General features: G+C 44.4%; 1 protein-coding gene across 1 annotated transcript in view; it reads left to right on the top strand.

Moving 5' to 3' along the window:
- The window catches only part of FYN (FYN proto-oncogene, Src family tyrosine kinase), a 216,377-nt gene that overhangs the window by 171,412 nt on the left and 26,735 nt on the right, over positions 1-18,230 (top strand). Inside the window, 6 exon segments of the mRNA XM_023254266.2 lie at positions 2,031-2,134; positions 3,109-3,258; positions 5,881-6,045; positions 9,586-9,765; positions 11,966-12,042; positions 12,136-12,289. Of these exon segments, the coding sequence (XP_023110034.2) occupies positions 2,031-2,134; positions 3,109-3,258; positions 5,881-6,045; positions 9,586-9,765; positions 11,966-12,042; positions 12,136-12,289 (830 nt within the window).

Below are 18,230 nucleotides of genomic sequence, written 5' to 3'. Positions count from 1 at the left end.
TTCACTGGCTCCAGTTTTGGAAGTTGCTCAGTAGGCCGAGGGGATTCTAGAAGGGACAACCATTGTTCTTCCTCCTGACCTGTGGGGATTCATGGGCACTTTCAAAAGGGGGAACTATTAGAGTGGCTTGTGTGTGGTTACCCCCATTTCTGAACTAAGGGGAAGAAAACTGGCCCGTCACTCCAGAACTTGGGGACCTGCCCTCCTCCCTGACACCCTGAGGACCTGCCTCTCCTGGTGGTCTTGCCTTACCAATAAGGGAGTCGAGAAGAGTCAGCCATGAAGCCCAGCCTTTGGCTCTGATATTGCATTTTGCCCTGGATTTGTTTAAGCACTGCAAGGAGGATTAGACGCCACACCCCAGCCAAATCCCCAATTGGATCACTGTCTTGCCTTGAATTCCTTTGTATTTTCTCTAAGAAGATCTGTTTTGTTCCCCACTCTCAAATACTCAGTGGTTCTGCACTCCTTTTTTTTCTCCTAGTGAGTGTGTTGTATCATCAAAGAGTAAAGAAATCTGTATTGAATTTTTATTTTAGGGCAGATTTGCAAACATCTTTGTGTTCTTTCAGAATAAAAGGTACCACTAAAAGGTAGCATTACTTTGGTTTAACTGGGAACATACCCACTATATATTTAAGTTCTATTTATAATGATCAATTTTTAAACTACTTTGTTTTTAAAGAATAAATTAGCGTTTTAAAAAGATAATGCATATGGTTTTACATAGACAATTAATTGCCATTATCTTAAAATGCCATTGTTTTGGTTCAATCCATTGTTCTAACTGTTCTCTCCTCACCACTGCTCGTGTTTATACTGCATTTTAATTGGGTGATTGATGCCAACCCAGAAAGTCATTTCTCATAAATAATTGCTGTATTTCTCTTCATACCATCTAGTGCTAGGTTAGGACTGTCGCACAGTCTGGTGCCTTTAAAAGTCACTGAGGAGCTAACTTGCAGTGTGTCTTTTCTTACGATCGGTGAAGCTCTTTCATTCACAAAAGAATTTGACAGTGAACGCATAATAGCTATGTTCGAGTATAAGGAATTAAAGTTTCATTTTAGAAACTGGATTATTTCACAGTTGAATATTCTAAAATTGTTTCTACGCACAGATTCCAAATGAATGCCTGCGAATTCTTGCAGCACCTCGTGCTGACCCATTTAACTCCCTGCCAAGCCATGGTTAGGGCTGGAGAGTGCAGGGGAAGGTAAAAGGTGAATGGCAGAGGTTGTGATATGACTTCACGATGCCTTCCTCATGGCACTGGAGTGTCACTACGGGGAGAGTGGGACACGGTACACCCAGTCATTTCTCAGGACGTGCTCGTTGACTGTGCACAGCGACCTGTTCCTGCAGCGGCACCAAAACACACGTGTGCAGATCCCCACCCACCCGCGAGGCAGATCCTTTCGCTCACCTAAGTCATCACCCTGCTGGACAGGAAGAGACTAAAAACTGGCATCCACAGTCCACAGCCATCTCAAATCGGGGGTGGTTTTGACAATTGTTTTCAAAGTTGCTGTAGGTACAAAGTGACTGAAAATACCATGTCTTTGTTCTGTATCCATTGTGACTGGCTTTTTTTTTTTTTTAATGCTTGATTAATGATCTGTGTATAGACTAAGGCTGTGCTTTGTTATTTCCCAGGGGGTGTAATTATGCTCAGAAATCCGGGGTCTCATAGATGTGTGTGGGAAGGGTCTCCTGCAGTTGCCATTTCAAAACGAGGTCTTAGATTTCTCTTCTCATAAATGCAGGTGGCGGTTTTAACACAGACCCGTTCTTGTCACCTCTGAAGGGAAGGAAAGTCACCCACCGTTCAAATCTGACTTTTTTTCTTTGAAGAATGGTAGAGGTGGATTAGGGATAGAATCAGGAACAGACTGAAAGGGAGCTAGATGAAGCTAGGAAAAAATATATAGGGGAAGGCTAAGGATGAAATCAGAGGGAAGGGGGGGTTGCTGTTCCATTTTTGTAAGTGTTCATTACAAAATGTTCCCCTCCCTTGATTTCATTTAAAGGTGGTACTTTGGAAAACTTGGCCGAAAAGATGCTGAGCGACAGCTTTTGTCCTTTGGAAACCCGAGAGGTACCTTTCTTATCCGTGAGAGTGAAACCACCAAAGGTAAGATAAGGAGTTGAAGATGTTGGTTGTCATTCAAATCCGTGGATTAGTCAGAGGGGATGAAAGGCTTATCTCTAATGTGCAAGGATTTTTAAATGGCACATACCCTCCCTGCCTCGTGAGCGAGTCCGAGTTTCAGTTTTTCCCTCCAGGCTCTAGAACTGCACACGGTTCCGGAAGGACTACAGAGGCTCAAAAGCAAAGCCCTTCTTCCTGAAACAGGGAGCTGGGCAGCTTCGCTCCTGCAGGCGCACAAGATCATAGAATTTTCAGCTGTTCTTTAGAATTACGATTTTCTGAATCTCTCTTAGTTCCCCAGGCGCCAGTCCTACAGGTTGTTTTTGCATTCCTTTTATTTTTTCAAAACTGAGCACTGCTCTTCCTCCAACTGCTGGCCCTTTCATCATTGAAACACTCATTAGAGCCCACAAGAGGAGCCGGGCCAAGGGAAGGGACTTTCTACCTTGATCTACCAGATGTGGTTATCTGCTCCCGAGAAAGTGTGGCAAATCAGAAACAGGAGGCTCCCTTGTAGGGAAGCACTCCTTCCACTTCTGTAGCACACGCTGCCCTGCCTCTGCGACACTCCATGGGTGAGGAAGACGAGGAGAGCGCCCCCAGCCTGCGGGGCTATTGTTCTTCATCCCCTCTCGGGAGAGTTGGGTCTATCCCGTGTTAGGCAACATGCGGGTGACGGTACTGAAGAGAATATTGTAGGAAAAAATCCAGAAAGCTTTCCTTCTCATGAGTAAAATCACTTTATTGCTAACATCTTCTGACATTTGCGGGAAAGAGGTGTTTTCTTCTTCTGTTCCTGAGTGGAAGAGAGCGTGTTTGTGTGCACGCACGCACATACGTGTGTGTGTGTGTGTCCTCTTGATGATTATTAATCAGAATACTCAAGTGAATGAGACCGAAAAAACGAATGAGCTCTCAGAATGATTGGAGCTGCTAATGCCTTGCATATTTACCAGGTGCCTATTCACTGTCGATCCGAGATTGGGATGATATGAAAGGAGACCATGTCAAACATTATAAAATTCGCAAACTTGACAATGGTGGATACTATATTACCACCCGGGCCCAGTTTGAAACACTTCAGCAGCTTGTACAACATTACTCAGGTAACCCTAATGCCAACTCGCTACTAACCACTGGGACACTGGAGGGAGTGGGTAGGCACTGAGTAGGGGGTGGGGGGAGAGATACAAGCATACACAAAGGCAGCAGTGACAGTTTTCTTTGCTCGCCACTCAATGTGGGATGTTGCTGCATAGGATCTGTTGATGTTTTTCTATCATAGTTATTATTAGTTCCATACGTTTGTCAAAAAATTCTGTAACATTCTTGTTCCCCAGATACAAAGCAGTAGGTTAAATTGTAAAAGTTGTCATCTTTTCCTGTTCCCCTGGAGTCTGTCATCAGAAACCATGACAGGAGAGAGAACAGTGTCTGGGCGGGAACACACGGAGTGTTGGGGGATCGTCTAGGGGACCCCCCAGTTCTCACTCAGTACTCACAGGAATAGCCACACATGCTTTTCATTCTCATGACCAGAAGAATTTTGCAACCCATCTATCATGTTCTACTGATCCACCAATACTGCTGTTTCCTAACTAGATGTAGACTCTGTGACCCACAGCTCCTCCTAGATCTGTTAGGGCCATTGTGTTAAATTAAACTTGTGAACAGTAAGTGGAACAGCCTCTGTCCTAACACTCATTTGTCACTGTCAGTGTGTTCCTAGAAATATGCACTTATGAGGTGTTTAGGTGTACAGTTGGTACATTCTAGTAAAGATTGTGGTCTTATACACAAGTGTTAAAATGATTTCTTTCTTTCCAAGATTAGCAAGAATACCCTGCTATATGACATACACACACAGGTGGATTTTTATATAGATACACATATACAGGTATATATCTGTATCCCATTAAACCCAGTAGTTTTTTCTGTGACCTATATATGTGTGTTCTTCAGGACAATGACAAAACCCCAAAATAGTGCATGACTTGCTCTATGCACGTTCATTTTAAAAAAATGTGTGTATAATTTTTTAGCCCCCCCCCAAAAAAAAGCAGTCTTTTGAAAATGGAAATAAGAAATGCCTATTGATTTATCCCAGGCACTAATGAAAAAGTGAGAAAATTAACAACACTTGGAGTACTCGTTGATTAGCGCATTGGATAGCTCTAGTTTACGTGATTCTAATGAAATATTTGGGAGAAATGGAGCAGAATCTCTCCCTGAGCTTAAGTGATACACTCAAAATGCCTGCATGTGTCAGAATTTTTCAAATGCCAAAATATATTTCATTACAGGCAAACATCAGCAGGATCCCCAGGGTTTGGATCATTTGAAAATATTGTGTTGGAAAGGGCACCTTAATAACATCGTAAAGCTGGAAGGAGAGAAGGGATATGAAGAGCAATAGACGTTTTTTAATCTCAAAAAAAATCCATCTCGAGTTAGATTTGTTTTTATATTGGCTTTTCCTCTTCCCCCCTTCCTCTCTCTCACACAATAAAATGCCTTTGCAATATTGACACATAAATAATTTCCTGCCTAAACATCTCAGAACCTGAGTCTACCAAAAAGAAAGGAATAAAAAGAAACTAAGAGCTGGTTCCTAGAGGAAAGAGAGCACTACATGTGATTTTCCTGGATCCGAGGGGCCTTCAGGGGGTGTGGTGGGGCAGAGGCTCTGCCTCACAAGCCAGGCTTTCTACAGCTTTTGTCACTGCCCTGATTCCTTGTTCTTTGTTACCTTTTCTTACCTGACAGAGATTTCACTTGGCATTTAGGCAATTTCCCCCTTACCATTGCTAAAGTGTAAAAGGTATATTCTTTTAAATAAATGAAGGAAGGAAGGAAGGAAGGAAGGAAGGAAGGAAGGAAGGAAGGAAGGAAGGAAGGAAGGAAGGAAAAGAAAGAGATCAAAAGAAAAAAATCTAAGTAACCTATAAGTGATAACTTTTTTCCTTTGTCTTTTTCATAAGAAACAGTTCTTTCACATCCTTGAATTTGTACAGATTTTGGTTTCCTGTCTTTCTGCTTTGAAACCAGATTTCTAAATTATACATTGGAGACTGTTAAAAAGATTTATTTTTAATGGGAAATATCAAAGAAGTGAGAGCATCTGACTGGTAGAATAGAGTCAGTTAAAATGCCAAAGAAATCACTAGAGAAATGTGACCTCTTTTTTTCCCCTGCCAGGTAGAATCTTCAGCCCTACTAGTTTATAACAGTCTAAGATTGAAGAGAAAAATGCTGTACTGAAGCTACAATTTTCAATATATTCAGACCAAAGAAAGCCCCTAAACCCTTGACATTAGAGAGGGTTAAGGACAGTCGTGCTGACATTCAGTAGTCCAGATGTACCTTTTGAAATCAGCGGAGGTATTTCAGGGTTCCAGAGACATGTTATTAGCACAAGTTGCTGAAAATGTTTTTCTTCCTTAGCGAGTATTAGAAACCAAAGCAGTCATACCTGTACCTGTATATATGTGTAAACTATGCTATACCTGGAGGCATGGAGCAGTCCGCATTGAAAATGTCCTCTGTTCTACCTCCAATGACCATGTTTCAATGTGTGGTGTCTAATCTTCCAAGATGTGCGCAGCTCTCCGCCGACGTAGCACTGTTTCCAGCAACACTGTGCACTCGCTGGGTTTGTGCAACTGTAAGTGTTGTTTGACGTGTTGTGCTTTTCTCTCCCTCTCCTGCCGCTGTCCTCGCTCCATCAGAGAGAGCCGCAGGCCTCTGCTGCCGCCTCGTAGTTCCCTGTCATAAAGGGATGCCAAGGCTTACCGATCTGTCTGTCAAAACCAAAGATGTCTGGGAAATCCCTCGAGAATCCCTGCAGTTGATCAAGAGACTGGGAAATGGGCAGTTTGGGGAAGTATGGATGGGTATGCTGAGACTCAATTATTCTATTACTAGCTTTCTCGTTTGGGAAGTCCCAAACAGCGAAGATGGAAGGTGAAAATAAAGACTTTATGACCAGGAAGAAGGCTTAAGTTACTCATAGTAGAGAATTATACATTTGATTTTGATTTCAAAATTCCAGAATTTCTAGAAGAGAGATAGTGGTCAAGATTGGCAGATGGCTCAAATTATGCCGTTATATGAATCTCAATTCATAAGCCAGAAAACAGTGCAAGGAATGTTCCAGCTTGCACAAATGCCTTGCCCTTCCTTTACAACTGCAAACGTTTGCCCAGTGAACTCAGTGTTGCCCTAAAGGGTAAGTCACCTTCCATCTTCCCTAGTGCATGCATGATAACAGATTATAAGGATTGTGTTTTCTTTATTAATTCCCTTTCCTGTAGAGAAAGCTGATGGTTTGTGTTTTAACTTAACTGTGATTGCGTCAAGTTGTACCCCACAAACTTCTGGATTGGCTAAAGATGCTTGGGAAGTTGCACGTGGTTCATTGTCTCTGGAGAAGAAGCTGGGTCAGGGGTGTTTCGCTGAAGTGTGGCTTGGTAAGGCAGAGGGCACATTTCATTTTGGCTACTTCTCAAGGCCAATTAAAAGGACAGTCTGAACAAACACACACACACAGTCATTGGGACCAAGACACTTAACCTGAAGCTAGACAGATGCAGGCCATCTAGATTTTGAGAACACGGCGATACCTTGCTGTGCTCTTCTATACTTCTTCATATGGTTGGTGAAGCAGACGCACATAGAAGAAACACCAATACAATAAGTGTCTGTTGTTTCCTCTTCCTGAGACATAGGAAGGTAAGATACTATAGATGGGTTACTATAGGGAAAGACCATGGGCTTTTATGCTCAGTGGGCCAGGGTTTGAATCATTACTAGCTGATTAACCGTATCCAAGGGGCTCATTTAACCTCCTTGAGCCTCAGTTTCCTCGTCTGTAGAATTGGAATGATACCTACTTCATAGGATTGAGGATCACATAGGACAATATATTTAGAGTCCTTGCACGCAGTTCGTGCTCAGTAGGCACACATACTTCTCTTAATTCGGTTGTCATGTCATTCATTGATGAGGCTGACTGCACTGGGCCCATCCCACCGCTTTTATAACACCCTTTGGGTCATTTACAGCTTTGCTTGGAGAAAATCCATGGGTTTGGTGCCACCCAAAGACATCTGTCAGTGAGACAGTGTTGGTGCTTATGGAATCTACCTACTTTCTTAGGTTCAATTAAAAACAATATGGATAGGTACCTGTTTTTACATTGTAGCTGTAGGTGTGCAGGGGTGGTCAGCATTAAAAGATTTAGTACAGTGAAAGCACTTGGAACAGAGCCTGGCAAAGAATAAATATTACATAGATATGGGTGTAGCGATAAGGTTAGAGATAGACATTCAAACATACACCTATATGTGCTGTGTATGTATAAGCTACTATATAATAAGTGCTCTCATTTTTCGAGTCCACATTATTGTGTCTCTCTCCGTACTTTAACTCAAGTATCATAAAATATCTTCATGTAGCCTTCCTCTCCCTCATCTGCCCAATTTATAATTGAAGTTGTGGGTGCCAAGGATTTCAATTCAATCATTTATACCATCAGGAAGAATTGGACATTCTACAAAATTTTATTTTCAAATTTTATGATTATCAACTTTAAATCATTATACCACATTATTAAGAATTTGTTGCCCACTGAGCATAAAACATTATGTCGTGGTAGTTCGGGATCAGGATGGAATGCCAGTGAGAGTAACTGGGTTGTTATTAGAGAGGAAAATCTCTATTTAAAATTTGGGGATGAGGGGCGCCTGGGTGGCGCAGTCGGTTAAGCGTCCGACTTCAGCCAGGTCACGATCTCACGGTCCGTGAGTTCGAGCCCCGCGTCAGGCTCTGGGCTGATGGCTCGGAGCCTGGAGCCTGTTTCTGATTCTGTGTCTCCCTCTCTCTCTGCCCCTCCCCCGTTCATGCTCTGTCTCTCTCTGTCCCAAAAATAAATAAAAACGTTGAAAAAAAAATTAAAAAAAAAAAATTTGGGGATGCTAATAGCACTCAAATAGCAAAGACCACTTCCAGATTATCAGATTTTCCATTTATATTTAGTGGTCAGATATTTTATAAGGTTTGAATGAACTCTTTTTTAAGCCACTGTTCTTTCATAACTTAGATGTTTGTAAGCTTCGTGTTGTAATCGTATGAACCATGTTTTGAACAGGGTAACGAAAGTTTACAGAAATATTTAATTCTGAAGTCAATTACATTAAATATAAAAATGAATCTTCATTTAAACCAGCTCTCTTTTCCAAACAGAAAAAGCACGCTCTAACTTAGCAGATTTTTCTGTTTCCCTTAGAGTTTTAATCCGAAGTTGTAGGACTAATAACGGAATACACATAGAACCTGGATTTTTGTTTTTTTAATTTCGCAGCTGAAAGAGATTCAAAAGATAATCCAGTTCTACTCCTATATTCTCCAGATGAGGCAACAAATGATCATAAACCAGGCCTGTCTCTGTATCTACTTGACTTTCTCCACCTGTGAAGCCTAAATATTTCTGTTCCCTCTTAGCTGCTGTTTGATTTTTTCAGTCGGATAGAGGCTGTTGCTCTTGTGGCTGACCTGAGGAGTTGTCCTTACCTGGTTGAAGTTTGGGGCAAGTAGACCGTGAGCTTCTTGCCAGTGCCCATTGGCATACTTGTAATCTCACTTATATATCAGCTGTTCAAGGTCTCTGTCAAGTAGCTCACCCACCGCACACGGTGGAAAGTCGAAAGGTAACTTCCAGACTTCCTCGGTGTGTTGCCGTCTTTTTTTTTAAATGGCACCCTTCGGGGCGCCTGGGTGGCGCAGTCGGTTGAGCGTCCGACTTCAGCCAGGTCACGATCTCGCGGTCCGTGAGTTCGAGCCCCGCGTCGGGCTCTGGGCTGATGGCTCAGAGCCTGGAGCCTGTTTCCGATTCTGTGTCTCCCTCTCTCTCTCTGCCCCTCCCCTGTTCATGCTCTGTCTCTCTCTGTCCCAAAAATAAATAAACGTTGAAAAAAAAATTTTTTTTAAATACATAAATAAATGGCACCCTTCATACAACAGAACTATCCTAGTTTCTTCCATGCTTGCTCTACTGTCTAAGGGATAGCGGTGGGATAGCCAGGCCTGTTCTAACCTTTGAACTTTCAGCCTTGTTAAAGAAGCATCCAAAACTTTGGGTACCAATTTGTAATCACATGCGCGAGCTAGAAAAGGAAAGTGGCATATATCAAAATCAGAAAAAAGTTAAAAGAATTACAAACCGTAACACAGCTATAAGTAAACTCGTGTTTCCTGTTGAAGATATTGGACACAGTCCTTATTACATTCGCTTGTCTTCATTCAACAAAAAAGGATATTAAGTTTTTCTAGGTTAAAATCTAACCTTATGCAAGTAGCTGTTGATTTAAAAGCTTTTTTATTTTCCCATCAAAAGAGGATCCTCGGTTTGACTTAACGTTGTGGGATGTGTGCAGGTACCTGGAATGGAAACACAAAAGTAGCCATAAAGACTCTTAAACCAGGCACAATGTCCCCCGAGTCATTCCTTGAGGAGGCACAGATCATGAAGAAGTTGAAACATGACAAGTTGGTCCAGCTCTACGCAGTGGTGTCCGAGGAGCCCATCTACATTGTCACCGAGTACATGAATAAAGGTCAGGCCCCACCTCGCGGTTGACCCACAGGGGATTATTTCGGGGAGGGAGATGGAGGTGCCTGCCTGCTTTTGTTCTGCTTTCTGCATGAGTCTGGCATTCCTGTCAGGAAGCACAAATCATGTGCTCGTTAATGAAAGCATTGTTAGAACAGACCATGACCTTGAGTTTGCCCCCCAGATCCTTATGAAATGCAACACCTTTTGCACGCTGCACATGTCAGGAGTCCCAGCTCCTCTCCATAATTAAAGCATTCATATTTAATACCCGGGGTGATCTGGAGGGCTATGATCATTTGCTGCTACTTTGAATGCCATGGCTTGTGCTAAACTTCCTTTTTCAGGGCTGAACAGTTAGTATCGGACACTGGTCTCTGGACTCAGCTTAGTCTCCATCTTCTCAGCACCTTTTCTTTCCCAGTTCTCTTCTTAAACATCAGACGAAGAAAGACATGCTTTTAAAGAGCCCGTTTTATTTTCATTCTTTCTCTGCCTCTTTCTAATCAAAGCACTATTGCCAAGGATAAGGCCCAGAATCACTTTGTTTTGGAAAAATAGACAAACCAAACAAGAAACGGCCTTAAAAGGCAATGCGTTGTACATCAGGGGGCACCAGCATAATTTTTCCTGTCCATATACTTTCTTTTTAAATACACTTGGAAATTTTTTTCCCTGGCAGATTGCTTGTCCCTTGTATCCAGGGTTATTTGGTAAATAACTTTGTGATTAAAGCATGGAAACAGTCACCGATGACCATCATGAGCCTCCATCCAGCCTCGGCACATGATTGTTTCCGCCCTGGTGTTGGTCCTGAGCTCCCTAGGCTGTTATCACAGTGGCTCTGAAGCTTCAGCTGTTTTGTTTCCGATATCTTCAAGGCCTGGCTGGCCATGATTTAAAAAGGGGAGCTAACTGCCCCACCCTGTATTCCTCAGATATTCTTTTCTTGATTTAAAATCTGTAAATAAGCGAGGCCAATGATTCTCAAACCTTACTGTGTATCAGAATCATTTAGGGGTATTTTTTTTTTCTTTTTATAGGCTTTAGTCTTTTTTAATTTCAACTTGTTTTATTTTTTATTTTCTTTAATTTACATCCAAAGTAGCATACAGTGAACCAATGATTTCAGGAGTAGATTCCTTAGTGCCCCTTACCCATTTAGCCCATCCTCCCTCCCACAACCCCTCCAGTAACCCTCAATTTGTTCTCCATATTTATGAGTCTCTTCTGTTTTGTCCCCTCCCTGTTTTTGTATTATTTTTGTTTCCCTTCCCTTACGTTCATCTGTTTTGTCTCTTAAAGTCCTCATATGAGTGAAATCATATGATTTTTGTCTTTCTCTGACTAATTTCACTTAGCAGAATACCCTCCAGTTCCAGCCCCGTAGTTGCAAATGGCAGGATTTCATTCTTTCTTATTGCCAAGTAGTATTCCATTGTTTATGTAAACCACATCTTCTTTACCATTCATCAGTTGATGGACATTTGGGCTCTTTGCATACTTTGGCTATTGTTGATAGCGCTGCTGTAAACATGGGGGTGCATGTGTCCTCTCAAAACAGCACACCTGTATCCCTTGGATAGATGCCTAGTAGTGCAATTGCTGGGTCGTAGGGTAGTTCTATTTTTAGTTTTTTGAGGAACCTCCATACTGTTTTCCAGAGTGGCTGCACCAGCTTGCATTCCCAAGGGGTATTCTTAAAATACAGCTTTCTGGGCCCGCCTCCAGAGTCTCTGATTCTGGTTCTAGGGTGGGGCCTGAGAGCTTGCATTTCTAACAAATTCCCTAAGGGAAGCTCTTCCTGCTGGTCCCAGGACCACACTTTGGGAGCCACTTGGCCTGGGTGGCATTTTCCCTATGTCACTCCTTCATTCAGGGCCGATGGGAGATGAGGCTAAAGTGATCAGCTCCTCATATGTCCTTCTTTATGACATAAAGAGAATTGCATCCCATTTCTTGTAGGTTTGTCAGATTTTTGTTGTCCTTAGAAATGGAGTCACTATTGTTTGTTTCTGAAAGATAAAACTGCTACCTTTCAAAGAACAGAATTTTTTCTAGCCTCTTTTTTTTTTAATCTTTTCTTCATTGATGGCATTCATTCAATCACCTCATTATTTCTAATAAGAAAACCAAACCCAACCCTTTGTCAGGCATTTTTATCTTTCAAAGTAAATTGAAATGGTTTTCTCTTTTGTTCATAGGAAGTTTACTTGATTTCTTAAAAGATGGGGAAGGAAGAGCTCTGAAATTACCAAATCTTGTGGATATGGCCGCACAGGTAGGCCGCATGGTCCCTTGGTTCCTGCCTCAGGTTTACTGCCACGTCAGTACGAGTCGTGGGGTAACGTGTCCTGTTCATCGGTTTCCACAGGTTGCTGCAGGAATGGCTTACATCGAGCGCATGAATTATATCCACAGGGATCTGCGGTCAGCAAACATCCTAGTGGGGAACGGACTCATATGCAAGATTGCTGACTTTGGACTAGCCAGATTGATCGAAGACAATGAGTACACAGCACGACAAGGTGGGCACTTAAATAGGAGGGCTTGTGACCTCAGCCTCGAGAACAGGAGCTTCTTCAGGACCTTTCCTCTCCCCTTCCCTTCCTTTCCTCCAGAAAATACTTGAAATGGCCTTCTTTGGCCAAGTGCTTTCTTCTTAACCTGGCGGGAATCTGACAGCTTTGCAGATGGGAGACTGTGGTGGGTCCAGTAGATGGACAAATGTTGCTTTTTGGTGAATGAATGTCCTCTAATGTGGTCTTCCTGACTCACGCTAACCTCATCACAGTGTCCAGGCCTGGGACGCTTTGCCTTTGGAGAAAGAGGGCTGTGGAAGGCCAAAAGAGAAGTCAAATAATAGCGCATCATTCCATCAGAGTTTCAGCAGAATGAAGAAAGCACGCTCATTGGAGACTTGAATAAAGGAGTTCTTTATAAAGGCATGGGCAGAGTTAGAAAAGCCAACAAGGCAGGAGGTGATATCCCAGAGGTAGCAACAGCCACAGACCTGACCCGAGGCCAGAAGGGCAGTGGGGAAGGGAATAGGCAGGCACCAGAGCTAAGAACCAGAGGCCACCTTTGGCAGACAGAGGCCAGGCACGGATCAGGGGCTTCATACCTTAGCTCCTCCTCCAGAGATCCTGCCAAACCCAGCAAGAAGCCAGAGGTCAGGGGAGCCCACTGATGGGTCCAGCTGGGTCCAGAGCAGGGAGAAGAGCAGAAGGGGGATCATGTAGAAAGAGGACAGAAAATAGCGGCGTCTCCTAAGCAGCCCCACCTCCTCTAAATCATCTCCCTCCATTCTCCCTCCTCCACAGATTTGTAGAAATTAGACTCTAGATTAAATACATCCCAAACGAGCAACCACTCCAGTGGGGAGCTTTTTGGATGCTTTTTAGAGCACCAGATGCCAGGGAGGGAATTCCCAGGGTTATTTTTGATCTTCCTGGATCTGCACACAGCAGTCAACAGGTAAATGTATGAAACCGAGTGTGCCGTTTGCAGTCGAATGTAGGCTCCTCATGTAGAATATAATGTTCACGTCTGAAGGAAATGGGTAGCCTTCATGACTGTTGTTTTTAACCAAGCCTAGGCATTCTGAGCAGGGCTGAGCGGTGACTGGAATATATTACAGGCCAGTGCTTTCTACTGGGTTTTGTCATAGCCACCTTGGAATTCCTGTCCTTTCTTTCTAAATTCTGTCATTTCATGCCAGTTCTTCCCTCCTTTTATCATTCTCAAGTGATGAGGAAAACAGTTAAACTGAGACCCTGGCTGGTGCAGATACTGTCCAAGTGCTCAATTCCATGTTGGTCAGACAGCTCGGCTATTTGAATTTCCCCAACACATGGCAGTTCCTGTCCTGGAGCCAAACGCCCACACAGGGAGCATGCCCACACATTACGCACACGCACATGCACGCACACACTCCTGTGGGGCCAGACGGCGGGCCACGTCCCTAATCAGAGGCACACGGGCAGCTGTGATTGGCACTGGCAGTCCAGAGAGAAATGTGGACATGATTTTGAGTCCGCGTGAGCTGAGAGGGTCTGCAGTGCCACTGGGGTCTGAGACCTGGCCCTAAATGAGAGATTTCACCCTGAGGCAAACCCTTCAGATCCCAATTCACAGACCCAGAAGGAGGGGGAGCAGGTGAAGGTTTGGGGACATGAATATTTGATTTAGGAAGGGGTGAGATTGGAGCTGGTCTTGGCAATCCATCACGTAAGCGTCCTTGCCTGCGTGAGTAGAGTCCTGGTGCCGGCTGGGGTAGTCCAGGATTTGATTCTCCCCTTCTCCCGGACTCTGGACTCCACGGAATTTGTGGTTACAAATCCGCGCCTTGAACCATCCACAAACGAGAAGGCTGCAGGGCAGAAACTGAAGATGTTCATGGAGGTGCTGTTGACAAGGCTGAATGTTTAGTTCATGGAGTGGGGTCCGGTCCTCTGGCTGTGGCCCCGGGTGACTGGCGCCATAGGGGAAGGCGTGTGAGAGCCCCTCACTGGTTTCCCTGGCCGCATGCTTCCACCATGGAGCAGGGCCACGGGTGGCCACCCTCAGTCCTGGGCATCAAGTCCCACCCTCCTCCGCACTCAGCTGTCTGTCCACTTCTGGTGGCTTCCTCACCCCCCACCATCAGTTTCCCAGCTGCTGTCCTGACGCCTTTCAGATCAGCTTCATACCCTTTGTACCGTGTTTCCTCTGCTTAACTTCCAAATGGTCCCACCCTTCCCTCTTAAAATTCTTTTTGTTTCTCTCTTCCCTTTCACAAATATTTACCTATCCATGACAAACACTGGAAAGAGATGAGTAAGGAGAAGTAAATGAAGTGGAGAACTGAACTTGGAGAAAGACACAAAGGTTGGGAGCTCCAGGATTTACAAGGAGGATACAAGAATGCTGTCCTGCAGCAGAAGGAAAGGAAGGAGCTGGGGCGCTTACCTACCGAGAGCCAGGCCTGAGAGGGTAAATGTGAGGAGCGGGGAAGGAAATGATAGACTCCGAGGGGTTAAGTAACTTGTACAAAGTCACACAGCTAGTACAAGGGCAGAGGCAGGGTTTGAATCCAGGTGTGGCCGGCACCACTGCATCCCTCTTAAGCCACACCAATGGCCTCTTACCACGACAGTGATTTAAAAACAAAAAATAAAAATTGAGGTTAGTCATACGCCCCTTTTTCTCTTTATGGGAAAGTTTTTAAGGGGCACTTTCTAATGTGCATGTGTGAGGGAGTTTGAAAGAGCTTCATTTTCCAGTTCTGGGACAGCCCAGCTGTTTATAAAATTCCTCCCGCGGGTCTGCCCTGCCCCGGCCTCTTAACGAGACAGAAAGGCCTGGTATGTATCTGCTAGTGTGCTCTACAGATGGCATGCGTGCTGCGTGCTAAAGTTTCTGCTGGGGATTAATCAGCTCCTCCAGACAGCTGGGCCATGTGCCTGATAATATTTACAAGTCGGGTTTTATGATACCCAGAGGCCACGGTCAGGCTAAAGCTTGATTATGGAAGTGTGGGCCGCGTTCAGAAGCAAGTGCCCAGCACAGGTATTTTGGGACTGTGAGTGACAGTTGTTTTTCAACACCATTGTGGGTTTCCCATCTACGGGCACACAAATGTCTGATACCATCCCCCCCCCCCCCCCCCCCCGCCCTGGGTAGATGCGGTGACATTTCCCAGGGCACAAGTAGAGTTGAAATTCGGACATGTGTTAAACAGCCCTCCCTGTGTTCCTTTCCTCCTACCACCCCCTACCCCACTGGACTGTAAGCAGAAGCCCCTGTCGGGGAGAAGGTCAAGACCAGGGTCAGAGCCTGTGAGGGTGGTCCCCTGTCAACAGCATTCTAGAGGCAGCTAGAAATTATTTGCTATCGCTCATTCTCTTGCCTGTACGCCTCCCTCAATCCCAGCACGTCTTCTTTAGTCATAAACTCATTGCTAAATTGTATCCAATCAGGGTCTCCACGTAATGCCAGCATTAATTATTTGAATGCCTTGTCTGGGAAAGGGACTTTGCTAGGAGCTCCTGACCTAAGGAAGCCTGAGACTGCACCGGGGCGATCTGCAAGCGTGCAAAGGGACACACACGAGTGGCGCTGAAGCCACATAGAACCATGGCCTGCCAGCCTCGGGGCCTTGGCCAAGTTATTTAACTTTCCCACACCTCAGTTTGCTTAAAGTGGAAATACATTTTACCTGCTTTGTGCTTTAATTTTTGCCAAGATACCTAACAACAAGACATGTGACGTGGTTAGCACGGTGCCCAGCACATGGCAAGTGATATATAAATACTGCTGTTATTGTGTCCTGTACAAGACTAAGTCCTTGGGGAATAAAAATACACACAAGAATGGACTGCAGACATAACGGAAAGGCTCAGACGCTGTTCTGATAAGGGAGAGGGGAGGCAAAGAGAATTCCCATGTAGTCAGATGCAAGTATCGCGAGAACGGAATTGCCAGCAACAGAAATGAGCGAGTCAGAAGAAGAACTCTTTTCCAGAGGAAAGAGGGTGAGTTTGGTTTCAGATTTGTTGAGCTTGAGGAGGTTGTGGTTGGCGCATCCAAGCTCGGTGTGCAAGCCCTCACCCAGTACCACTGCCGTGGGTCCTCGCCTCCAGGCATGTGCCCCCCGTTCCCTCCTGTCAGCTCACCCCCACCTGCACCCTCACCTGAGGTCCTATCTCAGCCACCTCCCTACCCCAGCACTGCTGCAGAGCCAGCCCCAGCCCTGCCTGTGCCACGGACACCGCACCCTAAGGGTCCACTGTCTGGATGTTGTCCTCACACATCCACACCTCGCCTCCAAGAACCACCAGCATGGACGGCTGTCACCAAGCCTTGCTTTCCAAGACCCACAGCCCCTGCAACCATCAGTTCCTTCAAAGCTCACACAAACAGGAAGCAGTGGGAGAATTCTTGATAGACTGCTTTCTTCATAAGCTTTCAGGAAGCTCAGTGCTGACTAGTGTTGACTTAAACCTAGCAAGTTCAGATAGACTTGGCTTGTGTGTAAGCATGACTTGTTTGGGGGGACACTTATTTGTTACTGAGCCGTAATATACATAACACTAAAATGAAGAGATCTGAAGGGCACAACTTAGTAAATTTTTACATATGTATATGCCCCTGAAACCACCCACACAGATGAAGTTACAGAATGCTGCCAGCACCTAAAGACCACCTCATCCCCCATCCAGCCAGTAGTCACCTGCAGAGGTAGCCATTGTTTGTACTTCTGTCACCAGCCATTCGTTCTGCTTATAATTGAACTTCATATAAGCAAATCATACAGTATTACCCTTTTGTGTCTGGCTTCTTTCCCATCATTCTGTTAAACAAATATATCAGTTTATCTGTTCTACTGGTATTTCTCATTTGGTACCATTATGAATTCTGCTGTGGTTAGTGGGCATATGTCCTCCTGTCTCTTGGATATATCCCAGGACTAGAACTGTTACCCTTAAGGCAAGCCTGTGGTTAGCATTTATAAATACCGCCCAGCGTATTTTGTGGGCGTATCTTTAAAGGCACAACGCATGGTTACTGTGTTATTTGCTGGTGGTATGCTTCCCTCTGGGCTACTGAGGGAGCCTGGTAAGACTGAGGAAACTGGGTTAGAAGTTAGGAGGCCTCGGGGTGCCTGGGTGGCTCAGTCGGTTAAGCGTCCGACTTCGGCTCAGGTCATGATCTCACCATTCAAGAGTTCGAGCCCTGTGTTGGGCACTGTGCTGCCAGCTCAGAGCCTGGAGCCTGCCTCGGATTCTATCTGTCTGTCTGTCTGTCTCTCTCTCTCTCTCTTTCTCTTTAAAAAATAAATTAACATTAAAAAAATTAAATTAAAAAAAAGTTATGAGGAAGTTATGAAGCCTGGATCTGAATGAGCTCTGTCACTTACAAGTTTGGTGTTCCCAGACAAATCATTTAACCTTTCTGAGCCTCAGTTTTAGCATCTGTGAAATGGTGATAATGAAAATAATTACCTCACATAATTAGTGTGAGGATTAAATGGGCTGTCTATAAAAGCTCTTTGCGGGTTGTGGAATATAAAAGCCATTCTTATGACCCAAACTTTTCATGTTTGATGTATATTTTCCTTGAAAAGTATCTTTTTTTTTCTTGCCTAAAAACTTTTTTTAGGAAAAAGACTGCTAGTAATCAATAAAGAAGAATCAATCTTCTAAGAGAAAAAAAAATTAGTTCCTTATTTTATAGCCAGCTCTATCTAGGCAGTCAGCACTTAGCATCACCTACATGCCCCAAGGGCCCCCACCGACTTTCCTTTTTTTCCTATTTGCCTTCTCTGCTGAGAACTGTCCCTACCTCCATGCTGCCTCTGTTGTTTTTAATCTTGTCAAACCTGAGTATCTGATGGGCGTTCTCCATAGTGTCACCGATGGTTGTGTTTGCATGTGCACGTGCACACACATACGTGGACAGGCACTGTTGTGGCAATTCTCCCAAGTA

Source organism: Felis catus, chromosome B2 (genome assembly GCF_018350175.1).
Source record: "Felis catus isolate Fca126 chromosome B2, F.catus_Fca126_mat1.0, whole genome shotgun sequence".
NCBI lineage: Eukaryota > Metazoa > Chordata > Mammalia > Carnivora > Felidae > Felis > Felis catus.
Note: the sequence above shows the minus strand (reverse complement) of the source record. Positions and strands in the feature narration are given on the sequence as shown.